We start from the raw sequence: 13,217 nt of genomic DNA on the forward strand, positions 1-13,217 counted from the left end.
GGTTCTCCCATTGTTCATCAAGTAACTTTCAACACAAAAGTGGAAACATATCCCAAGTACTTGACCTCTAATATTCTTGAATATCAGAATCGCCAACGACCATACCTAAAAGACACCCTTCTGTCTGATCAAATTGAAAACATTTAGCAATTTCAAAAATACTCAGCTATTACTTATCCTTGATTTCCAAAGCAAGGAATTTCCAGCAAGATAATAGGCTACAGAGACACCCTAAAGTTTCTGCAATTAACTTTGTGTTACAGGTAAGGCAAGGGCCTCAACCCCTGCCTTACCTCCTGTCATAAGGACCTATGGTTGCTGTTAGTTGAGCATAATTAATTTTAATTTTTTTCCAGTATTCCAGATATTTGCAGATTACCTGAAGATTGCTTAGTATTCTAGTAACACTTCAGTATTTTTCTTGGTCATAAAAAATTCTGCTGGACTAAACAACTTTAGACCCTTGGTTTTCTTAAATTAAAAGCTCTTGGCTTTTTCTACTCCAAAAGGAGTAGTTCTGAATGGAGCATACAAATTTACAACACATTTGTTACTACTCTTCGTAATCAACCCTGCCAGAGAAGTTACTGCCACAGACTGCCTGACAAAGGAGAAGCTGGACTGCAATGTAATACAGGTAACGCAATGTAATACAGGAAAAAGTAAAAGAAATTACTTTGATTACAGGCAGTTCCTTCTCAGTCACCTTCTCCCTACTCTCTATGGCCCTTGAGACCCTGATACCAATCTAGGATCTCCACGGTCTCTTAGGTGGCCCTCAAACCACCTAAGATGCAGACCTCTACTTCCTCTCAATGACTCAGATGCACAATTTAACCTCAAGACAAGGATACCTTATCAGGCTTACAGTGACATTAAGTGTCTATAACATGTTATTACCTTACAAAAAGTGTGATGTCAGAGTTACAGATGTATGCTTGAGTATGATTCAGAGGAAATGAAAACACAGCCCTGTTGAGAAAATAAGGAATAAAGGCAAAACAACCGAGAGTGTTAGAGGCAAAGAACATAAGCCAAAAGAACCTTGGAGACTATTCTACCTTCTTTTGTAGTTTTCTTAATTTTATCCTTAATAGCATTACAGCTGTCAACAAAGGAAGTAAAAATTTAACTGGTCTAATGCTGCATTTACACCGATAAGAAATTTTCTTAAGAAACTTTAGGTTGAACTTTTGTGTGAATTATAAGAAAAAAAAAAAGGACGGTTCATCAGCAGAACATACACATGTCAAAAATACCTTTAAAAACACTTTTACTGTTAAACATTGTTGGTCTTTAAAGGAAGAGCATATTTTTCTAGGATCTGCATTGAGTTTCATTTCGTAATCAGATACAAACAACACAATAAAGCCTAGATAAAAGCAACTCTGCAAGCCACACAAGTCACTTGATACATCAAGAAAACACAATATACTAGAGACAAAACCTCCGAATTTTCATTTTCTGAAATAAAGACACTCCTAGTCCTTTCATAGGGCAAATCTTCTGTTAAAATAGCTATCTACTGAAAAAAAAATAAATCCTTATCAGCATCTCAGGCTTTACTTCTCCTTGATATTAGAATAAGTAGGTCTTGTTTCTTAGAAATGTGATTAATAAACATTTTCAGCCTTCAAAGACACAAAGTAGTACTAAACCACAAACTTTTTGTTGAATCTTAATTTTTCACTCTTTTCCTTGACTGTTGACATAGCTAATACTGTTGCATCTTTTAGGAATTTTTCCTTTTTAAATGCGAAACATGGTATTTGACCGTCTAGCCAAGGAACGGCCACATTTAGCCTCAGTAATATTAAACTATGTGCAGATGAGTCAAACAGTTATTCATACACAGGATTATTCAGGAGGTCTAATATTTGAATCATTATTTGTCAGAAAACTCAGTCTGTACAAAGCATTACTTTCTAGGTGAACCTCATTTAAATTTTTCATCAGCTGCATTTTCTCTTCCTAAATTATTCAGTTCTGTAAGCATTTTAGGTTCCACAGAAAAACACAAACCTATGAGTCTTCCCACCTCTTGATTTGACTATCCATTTGCACAGACAGCTGCCCTGTCACTGCAAAAACTACAATATACAACTACTGAAAAAGCTTTTTGTTGAGACAAATGTTCAAGCAGGGCAACAAAAATAACCCCCACAAAAACCAAACTCCAAACAACCCAAATTGTACAGTGCCACAAAAACAGTTCCATCACATTACTGCAGTAACTCCTGAGTTTTATGGTAATAAGTAAACACTAATGATTAAGGAAATGTCCTTAGATACATCATCCTGAAAAGCACAGACAATGTTACTGGACTTTACACGTAGAGAAAGTAAAGAATCTCATTGTTAGTTCAAAGACAAAAATAATCAAGATTAACTCTTTTTAGACACAATGAATCTTGAAATGAATATGAATACACATATGCATTAGAAGTTCTCCATATTGCTTCTCCTACATTAAATGGATTTGTTCCTGACAAGATTCCAAGTTAAAGACACCAAAGACTTGCTAAAACTTGAGGGGTGTGACACCAATATACTAAACTGGAATGCAGGGTTACCTCACACTGTTACTTTAGGGTGAGTACTTCAGTCATGTATTCCAGCTAACAGACCTGAAATCAGAGAGCTTCTAATTACCCATGACAAACTCTTATTTGCAAACAGCTAGGTAGACAAACCGATACCAATCCACCTCTAGGAGTAATGTGGGAGGATGCTGATGACATCTTTGAAAGACTAATTGCATTTGCCAGATGCCTGAGATCATGTCCAGCCCTTTGCTACACTGTCACCCATTTCCAGAAGGGAAAATCAAAGAACACTGAACTCATTTGTATCCAAAGTACTTCTCACTTTTCACAAACAGAACTTGCAAATGAAGCTGAGTAAGAATTTTGTCAAAATGCTTACAGAGTAATAGAAAACAAGGCTAAAAATTATACTGGGAAGTCATCTTACATTAGGATGACACATACCTCTATCAACTGTATGGTCACAATAGTCATGAATCAGGATAGTACTGTTGCTACTTTTAGTCTACAAACGTGTAACAAAAAGATGTTCCCAGCTTGCAAAAGTTTTACTTTCCAGGGATTGCAAAACCAACCTTACCAAAAAGACACAGCACTACCAAGATACAAACAACTACAGGCATATATCAATTAGGCAATGATGGTCACCATGATAAAGCATGGCCTCAACAAAGTAGCAGCCCTGATGTTGTCAAGAGTTGCCCAAAAATAAAACAAAGAAACAAACCCAGAGAGTTTTAACGATTTTTTTGAAAGACGCTGAGATACTTGTACGAAAGTTTACAGGCTGTTCATACCCAGAGTTAGAGACATCATGTGAAAAAGCAGAACGCTGCGTGGCTGTAAGATCAGTAAGCAGGAGATGGAAGTTAACATCGTGCCCTGATCAACGGCAAGATCTTTCCCCTGCGTATCGCCTGAGAGACGGGAGGTGCAGACGGGCGGCGAGGCATGTTCCTTCCCTTAGGGCACGTCCAGTTCTTCGGGCACATCAGATGCAAAACGAGTCAGCAGCAACACATCTGCCATCCCGTCCGTTACAAGCCCACGCAGCCGCCCAGAAGCCAGGCACACCCCACAGCTCCAGCCTACCCCTCATCCCGGCCCCGAGCAGCGCACCGCTCCAGCGCCCACCGCTCCAGCGCCCACCGCCCCGGCCGGCCCCGGGGGCGTCCCCGAGGAACGGCTCCCGGCCCCCAGGCTCCCGAGGGAAGCGGCGAGGCCCCAAGGCTCCCGCCCGCCAAACACCACGACCACCAACCTCCCTCCTCCTCCACACACAGAACTCTCCCCCACGCCCGCCACACCAGCCCCGGGGCTCGGTGGGTCAGCGCCGTCACGGGTCCGTGTGAGACCCAGTCCCCTCTGAGGCGCCGCCACCACAGAGTTCGGTCACCCATAGAGAAAGAAGGAGAGAAAAGGAAAGTAGGAAGGAAAGCGGGCGCCCGTTGGGGGCGCAGGGTAGCGCTTCGCCGCCGTTTACCTCAGCCGGTGGGTGAAGCGCTGGCGACCAGCACCGCCGCCCCGCCACAGGCCCCTGCTCGCCACTTCCGGGTGGAGGGAGGGAGGGAGGGGGGGGAGGCAGGGCGGCGCCCATTCAGCGCCGCGCGCGCACTGCGCATGCGCCCCACCCCGCGGCGGGGCCGTGCGACGCGCCGGGGCGGGAGGCGCGAGGCGTCGCCCGCGGTTGTGGCGGGCAGCGCTCGCCTCGGCCCGGCTGCTTCGCCCCTGCCTGCGGCTCCCAACACAGCTCGGTGAACGGGTGCTCGTCGGGAGCCAGGTGTTTTCTGAGGCAGGGCCTTGCGGCGAGAAGCGGGAGTGGGCGGATTTCTGTCAAAACCAAAGAACCCCAGTGATGTTTCTCTGCGGGGAGCCTCGCCCCCCACCCCAACCCCCCCCGGCGCTGTGAGGGCTCCCGCTGCAGAGGCGGTGCTGCTGCTCACCGCCCTTTTCCAGCAGAGAAGATCCCTAGCGTAGCGTTCTTGAGCTTCACCAGCTGAAGCCGCAGAGAGCGGCCTTCCTCCCACCAAAGGCCTGAAGAAAGAAGAGCATTTGGGGTCAGTCACGCTGTAGGCGTTGTCAGACTCTCATTTCTTGCTTTACCTCGGTGCTGAGGGGAACGTAGCAGGCGCAGCCAGAGGGGGGAGGCATCCCCCTTGGCGAGGGTCCCCTGCGGCGGTGGGTGTCTGCCCTGAGGGAAGCCGGCGGCGACGGCTTGTTTCATTCCTCCGCGCCGCCAGGGGGCGCGCGGCTTCGTCTTCCCCTGGAGGGCGGGGGCGGTGCTGCGCCTGCGCGGCGGTTCGAACGGGATGGCGGCTGAGGCGGAGAAAGGGTGAGGGAGGGGGGGAGCGTCTCCCCCGCCCGTCTCCTCACTCGTCGCCCGGTGCCGTTGTCATCTCCCGTTCTGTCTTTGCAGGATGTCCACGCTGGCGAGCGACTCTAATACTATGGTGGCGGGCGGAAAAGTGTCTACGAATAAGCGGAAAGGTAGCCGGCGGGTGAGGGGGGAGCCCGCTCCGACGGAGGCGCGGCGGGTCGCTGAGGCGGGAAGCGCGGCGGCGGGCCCGGCTGAGCTCTCTTTGCTCCTTCTTCAGGAGGAAGAATCGTGAAGTCTCGCTACTTGCAGTACGATAAGAAAGACGCCAAGAAGGTACTTGGACGCCTCGCTGCCAAGCTCAGGTGTCGCTCACTGAAGGGTAGAAATGGTGTGAGGGGCGGCTCGGACGTTTGGCAGCGAGAGCTAAGCAAAAAATGACTCCGCTGGGGTTATGAGGGAGTCGTAGATGCAGATTACTAGATGCAGACTGGGTTGGGAACTTGGGACTGTACTCAGGTGACTTGCAAAGCGTCAAGACGCCCTGGGATTGTAGTTGTTTATTGTCAGCATTCAAGGTGGAGGTAAGATATATTGCTGATCGTCATTACCGCTTATGTTCAGTCTTATCTGTTTCTCGGTTGTCAGGATACTTCAAAAAATTCCTTTTTATCGCCTGCTGCTAAACCATCTTCTGCAACTAAACCAAGATCAGTTCTTCTTCAGAAATGTAAAACTTCCGCTGGTAGGTTTTACCAGAATTTAAAAGCTATTTTGTGAATTTGTATTTCCAACCTGTGGAACTCTTAACAACTCTAAAACGTTCTTAAGAGATGATATTTTGTATTACTGGCATCATTGCTAGTTATTACCTGTATACAAAGGGAATTACAAAACTTGATGCAGGACTGAGAAGTGTAAACTCAAGTGCCTTAAACTCTTGTCTGGACATTCTGATAGAAAACTAATGTGGAACTGAGGAACTGGGCTGTCTAAAATAAGCATAGCTCTTGTCTTCTGCACAAGGCTTTGAACTATTCTCTTACTATGCCCTCACCATTGCCCTGCTCTTTTTATTTAATCTTTTTAATAAACCCGGTGTAAAGATGGAAAATCCGTGTCTGCAAAACAGTCCATTTTTATTTATTTTGCAAGAATTGCAAAAGACTTTTCTGGTAAGACCTTAGCTTGACTTGAAAATACTGAGGAAATAACATTATTCCCTTTTCACATCTGAGTAGTGTTGTTGAACTGTGAAATGTTTAAGAGGATAACATTCTGAGCTACCTTATCTCTAGGTAAGTTAGGGAGTATACAAATGATGTATATAAAGTAAATGTGTAAAAGTTTGCATAAGGTTGCCACATATTAGTGAAAGCATATATAATTGTGAACTTGTGCAGAATCTGTTCTAATTCTTTTAGTTTGATAATAGCTTCTTTCTACAGATGTTCTCCCTAACTCATTAAATCAGAGTAGTTTTGAGAAAGGTGATTTGCAGTCCACTTTATTGGATGAAGGTAAAATTAGTCGACCAGACCTTGATCTTTCAGCTATTAATGGTAAGCTTCCACTCACACTCAATTTCTTGTTTTATTATTTTTAACCTATGTGCTGTAACTTGATTTTACAATACAATACAATTTACAATATAATAACCCTTGTATTCTTCTATATTCACAAAAGGATTTTGTTAAATAAGGTGTACTGTCCTGGTTTCAGCTGGGATAGAGTTAACTGTCTTCCTAGTAGCTGGTACGGTGCTATGTTTTGAGTTCAGAGCGAAGAATGTTGATAACACTGATGTTTTCAGTTGTTGCTCAGTAGTGTTTAGACTAATGTCAAGGATTTTTCAGCTTCTCATGCCCAGCCAGTGAGAAAGCTGGAGGGGCACAAGAAGTTGGCACAGGACACAGCCAGGGCACCTGACCCAAACTGGCCAACGGTGTATTCCATAGGCCCCACGTTGGGCGCCAAAAAGGACTCCCTTACCATGTGATGTCCCGTCCAGTATAGGAACGGGGAAGTGGGGGCAGGGATTCGCCGCTCGGGGACTGGCTGGGTGTCGGTCGGCGGGTGGTGAGCAATTGCACTGCGCATCATTTGTACATTCCAATCCTTTCATTATTGCTGTTGTCATTTTATGGGTGTTATCATTATCATTATTAGTTTCTTCTTTTCTGTTCTATTAAACCGTTCTTATCTCAACCCACGGGTTTTGCTGCTTTTCCCGATTTTCTCCCCCATCCCACTGGGTGGGGGGGAGTGAGTGAGCGGCTGCGTGGTGTTTAGTTGCTGGCTGGGGTTAAACCACGACATGTACGTTATTTCAAGTGTCTTTAAGCAGAGGTATTAAGACCTTTGGTGTTTAAATTAACCTCTCGGTTTTTAGTATCTTTTGGGTGCTTGGTTCTTATTGTTTAAGATCAAATATTAAAGAACAAAGTGCCCTCAAGTCTTTGTTCCTATAACAGATGGGTGTTACAATTTTCAGAAGGGATGATAATCTATCACATCTATCTGTAACTGTCATTTAAAGCTAAATGCTCATGTGATCCACATTTCATGAGTATCATCATAGCCAGAAATAGGGCACAAGTCGACTTTACTGGTACACATAATCATTTTGAAATTATCTTTGCCTTTGAAGAACCTGATGCTATGTTGACAAACCCTATATACTTTGGTAGAAGAGAGCAATAACTTTTCTGTTGTGATACAGATACAGCTGTCCGCAAAAAGACTCCTGATTCAAAATCTGCTTACAAAGAAGGTACAAGGACATGTCAAAAAAACAAAAAAGTGGTGAGTCTTGCTGCTTTCATTTGTTAAGCATATTTATTTTGAAATGTGTGAAATGAAGATTTTCTATTTATCTTTAATCTTAATAACAACTTTGAGGTCCTGAGCCTTCTGGCAGTAGTCAGAGGATAGGTCTGTTCTACTGCTAGCGGTGTTTGTTTTGTTTATCAGATGTCTCAACACCCTTTGCTTCCGTTTCTTGTGGTAAAGAATCTGCTCTGATTGTAGCATCTCCTCAAGTGGATTCTTTTTGTATTCCTGGCCATACTTTTTAATTATATCACGTTATCCTTAAATATTTTCTGACATTTTTGCTCAGAAAACTAACATTGATTCAACCTAATTTGAAGTGCCTTATTTAGGGACCTCATTCAACGTAGCACTGAAACTTCAAGTTCTCTACCAGTATTACAAAAATCTGCTGAAAATGTTATAAAAAGTGGTGGAACAAAGGACAAAGAGGTATATTTAAAATACGTTGCTAAAAAAACCCAAACTTTTTTCATTGAGCTGACTATTGTTGAGGATGATTCCAGGCACAAATTGGACTTCCAGTATTTGAATGTTGAAAAAATAATTGTTTAAATACCAAAATTGATGTAGTATATTCTTTTCTTTTCTGAAGGAAAATGATTCTGATGCTCTGATGGAAGAGCTGGAATCTCAGACACTGCTTTTAACTTACCTAAGAGTAAAGGTGAGAATCAGTCAAGTACTTGGTGTTTCAGATGGAAGAACTTGATATTGAGGAATTGTTTAATTTCTTCTCTACTCTATGCTTTCTGATCCGTAAAAGTTAGATTTTTGTGACATTATATGTTTATGGTTGTAAAACTTATGACTTTCTTTGAAAACTGTCTTAGAGTGAATTAGTACGAGTTTATTAAGCTGGTGCTGGTTCTTCATGAAGTAGGGATATGCAGAAATTTGGGAAAACCGTGAGTGAGAGTGTGTGGAATTCAAGGTTGTAGCAGTGACTTTGTGCTTTGTTCACTCAGTGCTGTATATATATATTTTTCCTTTACAAAAAATATTAGTGGGGGTGGGGGAAGAAGATGGAGAGGGGCTTTAACTATAATGTACTGTGCTTACTGTGTGAGGTCTTTGGTTCATTAATTGAAGCTCTTTGACCTGGTCCAATGCTTACATTTGTTTATTCAGAATATGTTAATTACTTAGATGTAGCATTACTTTAGTTGTGAATATTTTTTGGATGTAATAGGCAGAAAAAAATCTTGCCGAGCTGGAGAAAAAAGCAGAAAAAAACTTGTTAATGTTGTGTGAAGAAAAGGAGAGACAACAGGAGAAGCTCTATGAGTTGAAGCGTGAAATTCTACTCAAAGAGAGAGAGCAGAAACTTGATGATGCATTAGACAAGCAGGTAGGCTTTATTACAATTTATGCTTCTCCTATATTTAAACAAGCTCACTTATGAAGTAGTCCTTTACCCAGAGAAGATTTCTCTGCTTCTCTGGCCTGCTGGTGTACAATTTTATGCAGCTTAAACAAAATAAATATCTGCTTCCTGTGGTGGCATGTAATGCTCTCTAGTAACCTAAGCAAATGCCTTTGTCACTTTTTTGTTGTCCCTTGTGGATAGGCAGGAAGGAGAAGTTAGAGCTATTAGGCAAGGGGCAGCAATAGCGCACTGGTTGCCAGAGCAGTTTACAGTTGATGCACAGGAGATGCAAGTATCTTAAACCACGTGAACATCCTGCAGTTATGCAATTACAGTTATGGCTAGAGCTGAGATGCTAACTCTTAGGTGAGAAGTGAACATCTGTTCTTTATTTGTCTTATTTTCGTATGTTAGACAGTGACAGTTCTGGCCTGGTTGTAAGAAGGCAAGTTTCTAATGAAGTCCTTGATAATAGGTGATCTTAAAAGCTACACCCTCCCCCTCTTTGTCAGTATTTTGTTAGTTCTGTTGTGTGAGATTAAAAGGTAGTACTTGTACTTTTTGAATAATTATTTTTCAAAACTGAACCAATGTTTGCTTTTAACAAATACGCATTGCAAAAATTAAACAAGACTTTTGTCTTCTTGTGAATACACAGTCAAAGTATCATATATAGAACACTTTGCCTGCTATGTTGCTAATATCTCTGAGCTACAGTAACAAGGAAACTGGTATTGACCTAGGCGTTTTGGGGTCGTAGAGGAAAACTTATTAAACAGCATGATAGGAATATCATACCACAAACTTCTTGAATTCCTCTGTCAACTAGCATTTCAGAGTGGTACTTGGGTCTTTTTGTAAATTATTTTTCTGCATTGAGCCAGGTCTGTACTAACAAAATGGCTGCTTTTGAAGAAGTGTTGATTCATCATGTATCTTTTTCAGATAGAAGTACTTTCTCCCCTTGTTCCAGTTTGTGGACAGTTTAAAGACCAATATAAAAGCTTTGCAGTTTCCCTGGATGCCACTAGACATGAATTACCCATAAAGAATATTCACATAGAAGGAGATAAGCTAACATACCTTGGTATGAAAATTTGATTAATCAAATTTATTTTCAAAAATAGTGGGTTTTGGCATGCTAAAATTCTTACATTGTTATTATCGGATCTATCTGTGGCCACTGGAGGAATTTTGTGTACTCTTAGATCTTGTATAGACACTGGGCTGCAACATTAGTCACATATTTTGCTGCAAATAATTCTTGTTTCCGTTTAACCACTAAACTGCACTTGAGCAAGTTTTTTATCTTGCAGCAGGAAAAAAATTAACTTTCTAAACTAGGGTAGTTTTCATATACACTTTCTTTAGCAAGTTTCTGTATCTTTTAACTATATTCATGGCATTCCTCCTCCTTTCTTGTTCCTAATGGGTAAGCAAGTTGTAGAAATGCTGTGATGTCTTCTTGTTTCTGTGTTTGAGGGATAAAGTCACGAGGGTAGACTTGCTCATGTTTCCTGTAGAACTAGAGCTTAAATATATTGTGTGATGTCTTGAATCGGAGAGTGTTTGTTTAATAAGTTAGTACTTGTGGTTTGTATTGAATTCTGGGCAAAAAGTTATATTTTAAACTGCTGGTCTGCAAGAAATGAGATTCTTAAACCATTTGCAATAATCTTGCTTACGCTTTAAAACGAATGGAAAAGGTTTATTGAAGAGCTTAGAATTCTTGTAAGGAGGCTGGAGAGAAAATAAATACGTGTTTTTCATTTGTGAATGCTAAAGGAAAGGACTGGATAAATTTCGTGTTGGGGGTATATGCCAATAGCAATATATGTAACTCACCAGGGAATTTTGGATGTTTAAAACTTGGTTTTTTTCTTGCATTTGTCTTGGAAAAAATCTTTGACATACTCTAAATGAGAGCTTGATTAGCAGTTTTAATAGCATGTTGCTGGTGTTAGTCTTCATAGCTGAAAATAATTTGGCTTTCACAGTGTTCTCATAGTGTGTTTGCAAAAGCTGAACAAACAGTAGTTTTCCATCATCTAGTTCACTTGTTTCTGTGGTTACTCCAGCTATTAAGTAATCTTGTATTAACTGATGCTACTGCATGCATTTTTGAATAATATCTTTAACATCTCATATTGCAGATGAACTGCAAAAGCAGTTAACTATCACACAGGAACTTCTGACAGAAGTTATGCCAAGCTACTCAGAAGAAAGTGCAAAAGCATTTAGTGTGCTGAAAGACCTTAAAGGAGTTTCTCAGCAACTGGATAAAGAGCTTCAAAGGTATTTACAACAATCAGGTGAAAAGACTCATTGGCTAAATATTCAGAGGAAAATCTATAGTCTCGGTAGAATATATACTGAATATATATTAGAGGAGGATTAATTGAGGGGATAGTAGCACTAAGTTTAATTCTGTTTGTAGCAGACATCTGCATTTCTGTCCCTACCCCATCTACAGTCAAAGTAAAGATGTTTGGGGCTTTTTGTTTGTGTATTCTAAGCAAACTACTTTAGTGTGCCATTCTCTGACACTTCAGCTGACAATTTCAGTGAGGAAGAATAGCCCTGGTAAAGTGCAAATACGTAGGAGAGTGGAGAACTCCAACAGACAGAAAAGTGAACTGGAAGCACTTTGTCTTAAATAATAACCAGGCAAATATATCATCCTTTAGGAGGTACGACGAGGACAGAAAAGGTTTCTCTCCTGGAGTGTTGTGTCAACAAGTACAAAGTATCATGGAGAGCATGAGGAGGAGATAAGGCATGATAAATTCCCTTTCCTTCCTTCATTTCCCTAGAAGAGATTACAGCAAAACCTTTGAAGATTGAAAGACCATAAAGCCACACATCTCCCCCTCCTGCAAACTGCCCCTCCTCTCCTCCAAATTCTAGCCTTTGGGAAGAAAATTCATATTTCACATTTTTTCTTCTGGTGGCTCCATGGTAGGAGAATGATGTGAATGTCCAGGCACATAGCCTTTGGGGTTAAGCAGAAGTTATCCTCAGAGTAACTGATTTAGCTTGCTTCATTTGTTCCAGGAGCTTCACAGAAGTGCAGAACCTGTCATTTGCAGTTGCTAAAGAAGTTTCTCTGCATAACCAAAGAATATGCGAAGAGAAAAATGGACTAGATGTTGTGAAACACTGGTACTTCAACTAAGTTTGTGTATTATTTTACTAACAAGTGGGTTCTAAATCAATGCCAGCATACTTCCTGTGTGAACATATAACTTATCCAAATTTTCAGTTATACCAGAATATGAAACCAGTGGCGTGTATGCTTACTAATGTAAGAAATGGAGTTTTCTTCTGCATGTCCCATAAGGAGACATCTTTTTTTAATATGAATTTCTGTGACACCGTTTTCATCACCTTCTGCCTTGACAATACTGAAAGGTAAATAATAAATGTTATTCTTAGCAAATATGACCTATGTATTATTAAACTTCTTGTTCTACTTCCTTGGAACTGGCTTCAAGTAGACTGTTTTGCATCTCTTTCTGAAGTAGTGTTCCTTAGAGGGCAGCATATCAGAATATAGATGTGGAATTGTGTATGTGGTACTGTATATTTGCTGATCTCATCAGGAGGATCTGTAGGAATGTACAGCGTGATCATTGGTGGCCCAGTGAAGAACTTCTGGAGGAACTCTTAATTGTCCCTTATTTCTGGATTTGCTGAGAGGAAAAGCTACCAGGGTAGCAAATAATGAGGCTGAGGCTTGGAAGGAGCCTGGTTACTTGTAACAAGTGAAAAGTTTTGGTAACTTGTTGCCTAATTGTCTTGGAAACAAATTATTAAAATCATAAATGCTTTTGTATTAACCTGATGCCTTCTCTTGAAGGACTTTATTCTTTTTAATAATAAAGACTATTTTCCACTGCTATATCAATAGCCTTCATGTTTTAATATCTTCACTGATCTCCTGCAGAAGCTTTTGTTTCCATTTGGGCTTACATAGGACTAATACTACATGATATATGCAGTGGTGGACTTATAGACACTAACCAGTCCCAGTGGCAAGCCATGACCTACTGGCATCCAAAGTGCTGAGACCAGAAGATTGTGCATGTGGAGAGAAACTTCAAACCTAACTACTGAGTAAGTGCCTGAGAGTGTGGTCTTGTTATGAACGTACTTG

At 41.3% G+C, this 13,217-nt stretch overlaps 3 protein-coding genes across 18 annotated transcripts in view; 2 read left to right on the plus strand and 1 right to left on the minus strand.

Annotated features, from left to right (window-relative positions):
- Positions 1-4,102, minus strand: part of MYO9B (myosin IXB) — a 45,441-nt gene extending 41,339 nt beyond the window's left edge. For 4 of the 15 annotated variants that reach the window (XM_052802520.1, XM_052802517.1, XM_052802518.1 and 1 more), the window contains exons 1-2: positions 4,030-4,072; positions 901-972 (exon numbers count right to left, since the gene is read on the minus strand). The gene's annotated coding sequence lies outside the window, so the exon portion shown is untranslated. Of the gene's footprint in view, positions 1-900; positions 973-3,343; positions 3,527-4,029 lie in introns of all 15 variants that reach the window. The other 11 variants (XR_008237323.1, XR_008237322.1, XR_008237321.1 and 8 more) reach the window with 8 other exon arrangements.
- A 357-nt stretch (positions 4,103-4,459) lies between these two features.
- On the plus strand, positions 4,460-12,968 carry HAUS8 (HAUS augmin like complex subunit 8). Of its 2 annotated transcripts, none has more exons than XM_052802537.1 (11): positions 4,460-4,603; positions 4,963-5,033; positions 5,141-5,196; positions 5,509-5,605; positions 6,309-6,422; positions 7,583-7,665; positions 8,288-8,359; positions 8,885-9,043; positions 10,007-10,148; positions 11,215-11,356; positions 12,116-12,968. In XM_052802537.1, the coding sequence occupies exons 2-11, from the start codon at positions 4,964-4,966 to the stop codon at positions 12,234-12,236; spliced, it is 1,056 nt and encodes a 351-aa protein (XP_052658497.1). In that variant the 5' UTR covers positions 4,460-4,603; position 4,963; the 3' UTR covers positions 12,237-12,968. The 2 variants fall into 2 exon arrangements, with proteins under 2 accessions (XP_052658497.1, XP_052658496.1); XM_052802536.1 differs by lacking the exon at positions 4,460-4,603 and adding an exon at positions 4,815-4,878.
- A 106-nt stretch (positions 12,969-13,074) lies between these two features.
- CPAMD8 (C3 and PZP like alpha-2-macroglobulin domain containing 8) overlaps positions 13,075-13,217 on the plus strand; it is a 68,345-nt gene continuing 68,202 nt past the window's right edge. The window contains exon 1 of the mRNA XM_052802527.1: positions 13,075-13,177. Coding sequence (XP_052658487.1) covers positions 13,146-13,177 — 32 coding nt within the window. The 5' untranslated portion in view covers positions 13,075-13,145. The remainder of the gene's footprint in view (positions 13,178-13,217) is intronic.

This window comes from Harpia harpyja, chromosome 11 (assembly GCF_026419915.1).
Source record: "Harpia harpyja isolate bHarHar1 chromosome 11, bHarHar1 primary haplotype, whole genome shotgun sequence".
Taxonomy (NCBI): Eukaryota; Metazoa; Chordata; class Aves; order Accipitriformes; family Accipitridae; genus Harpia; species Harpia harpyja.

Excerpts from the sequence above, each read along its gene's own strand:
- HAUS8 (XM_052802536.1), top strand. The coding sequence starts at position 4,856 with ATGGCGGCTGAGGCGGAGAAAGG. Across the intron at positions 5,197-5,508 it reads ATAAGAAAGACGCCAAGAAG|GATACTTCAAAAAATTCCTT; the intron begins GTACTTGGACGC and ends CTCGGTTGTCAG. Across the intron at positions 11,357-12,115 it reads CTGGATAAAGAGCTTCAAAG|GAGCTTCACAGAAGTGCAGA; the intron begins GTATTTACAACA and ends CATTTGTTCCAG.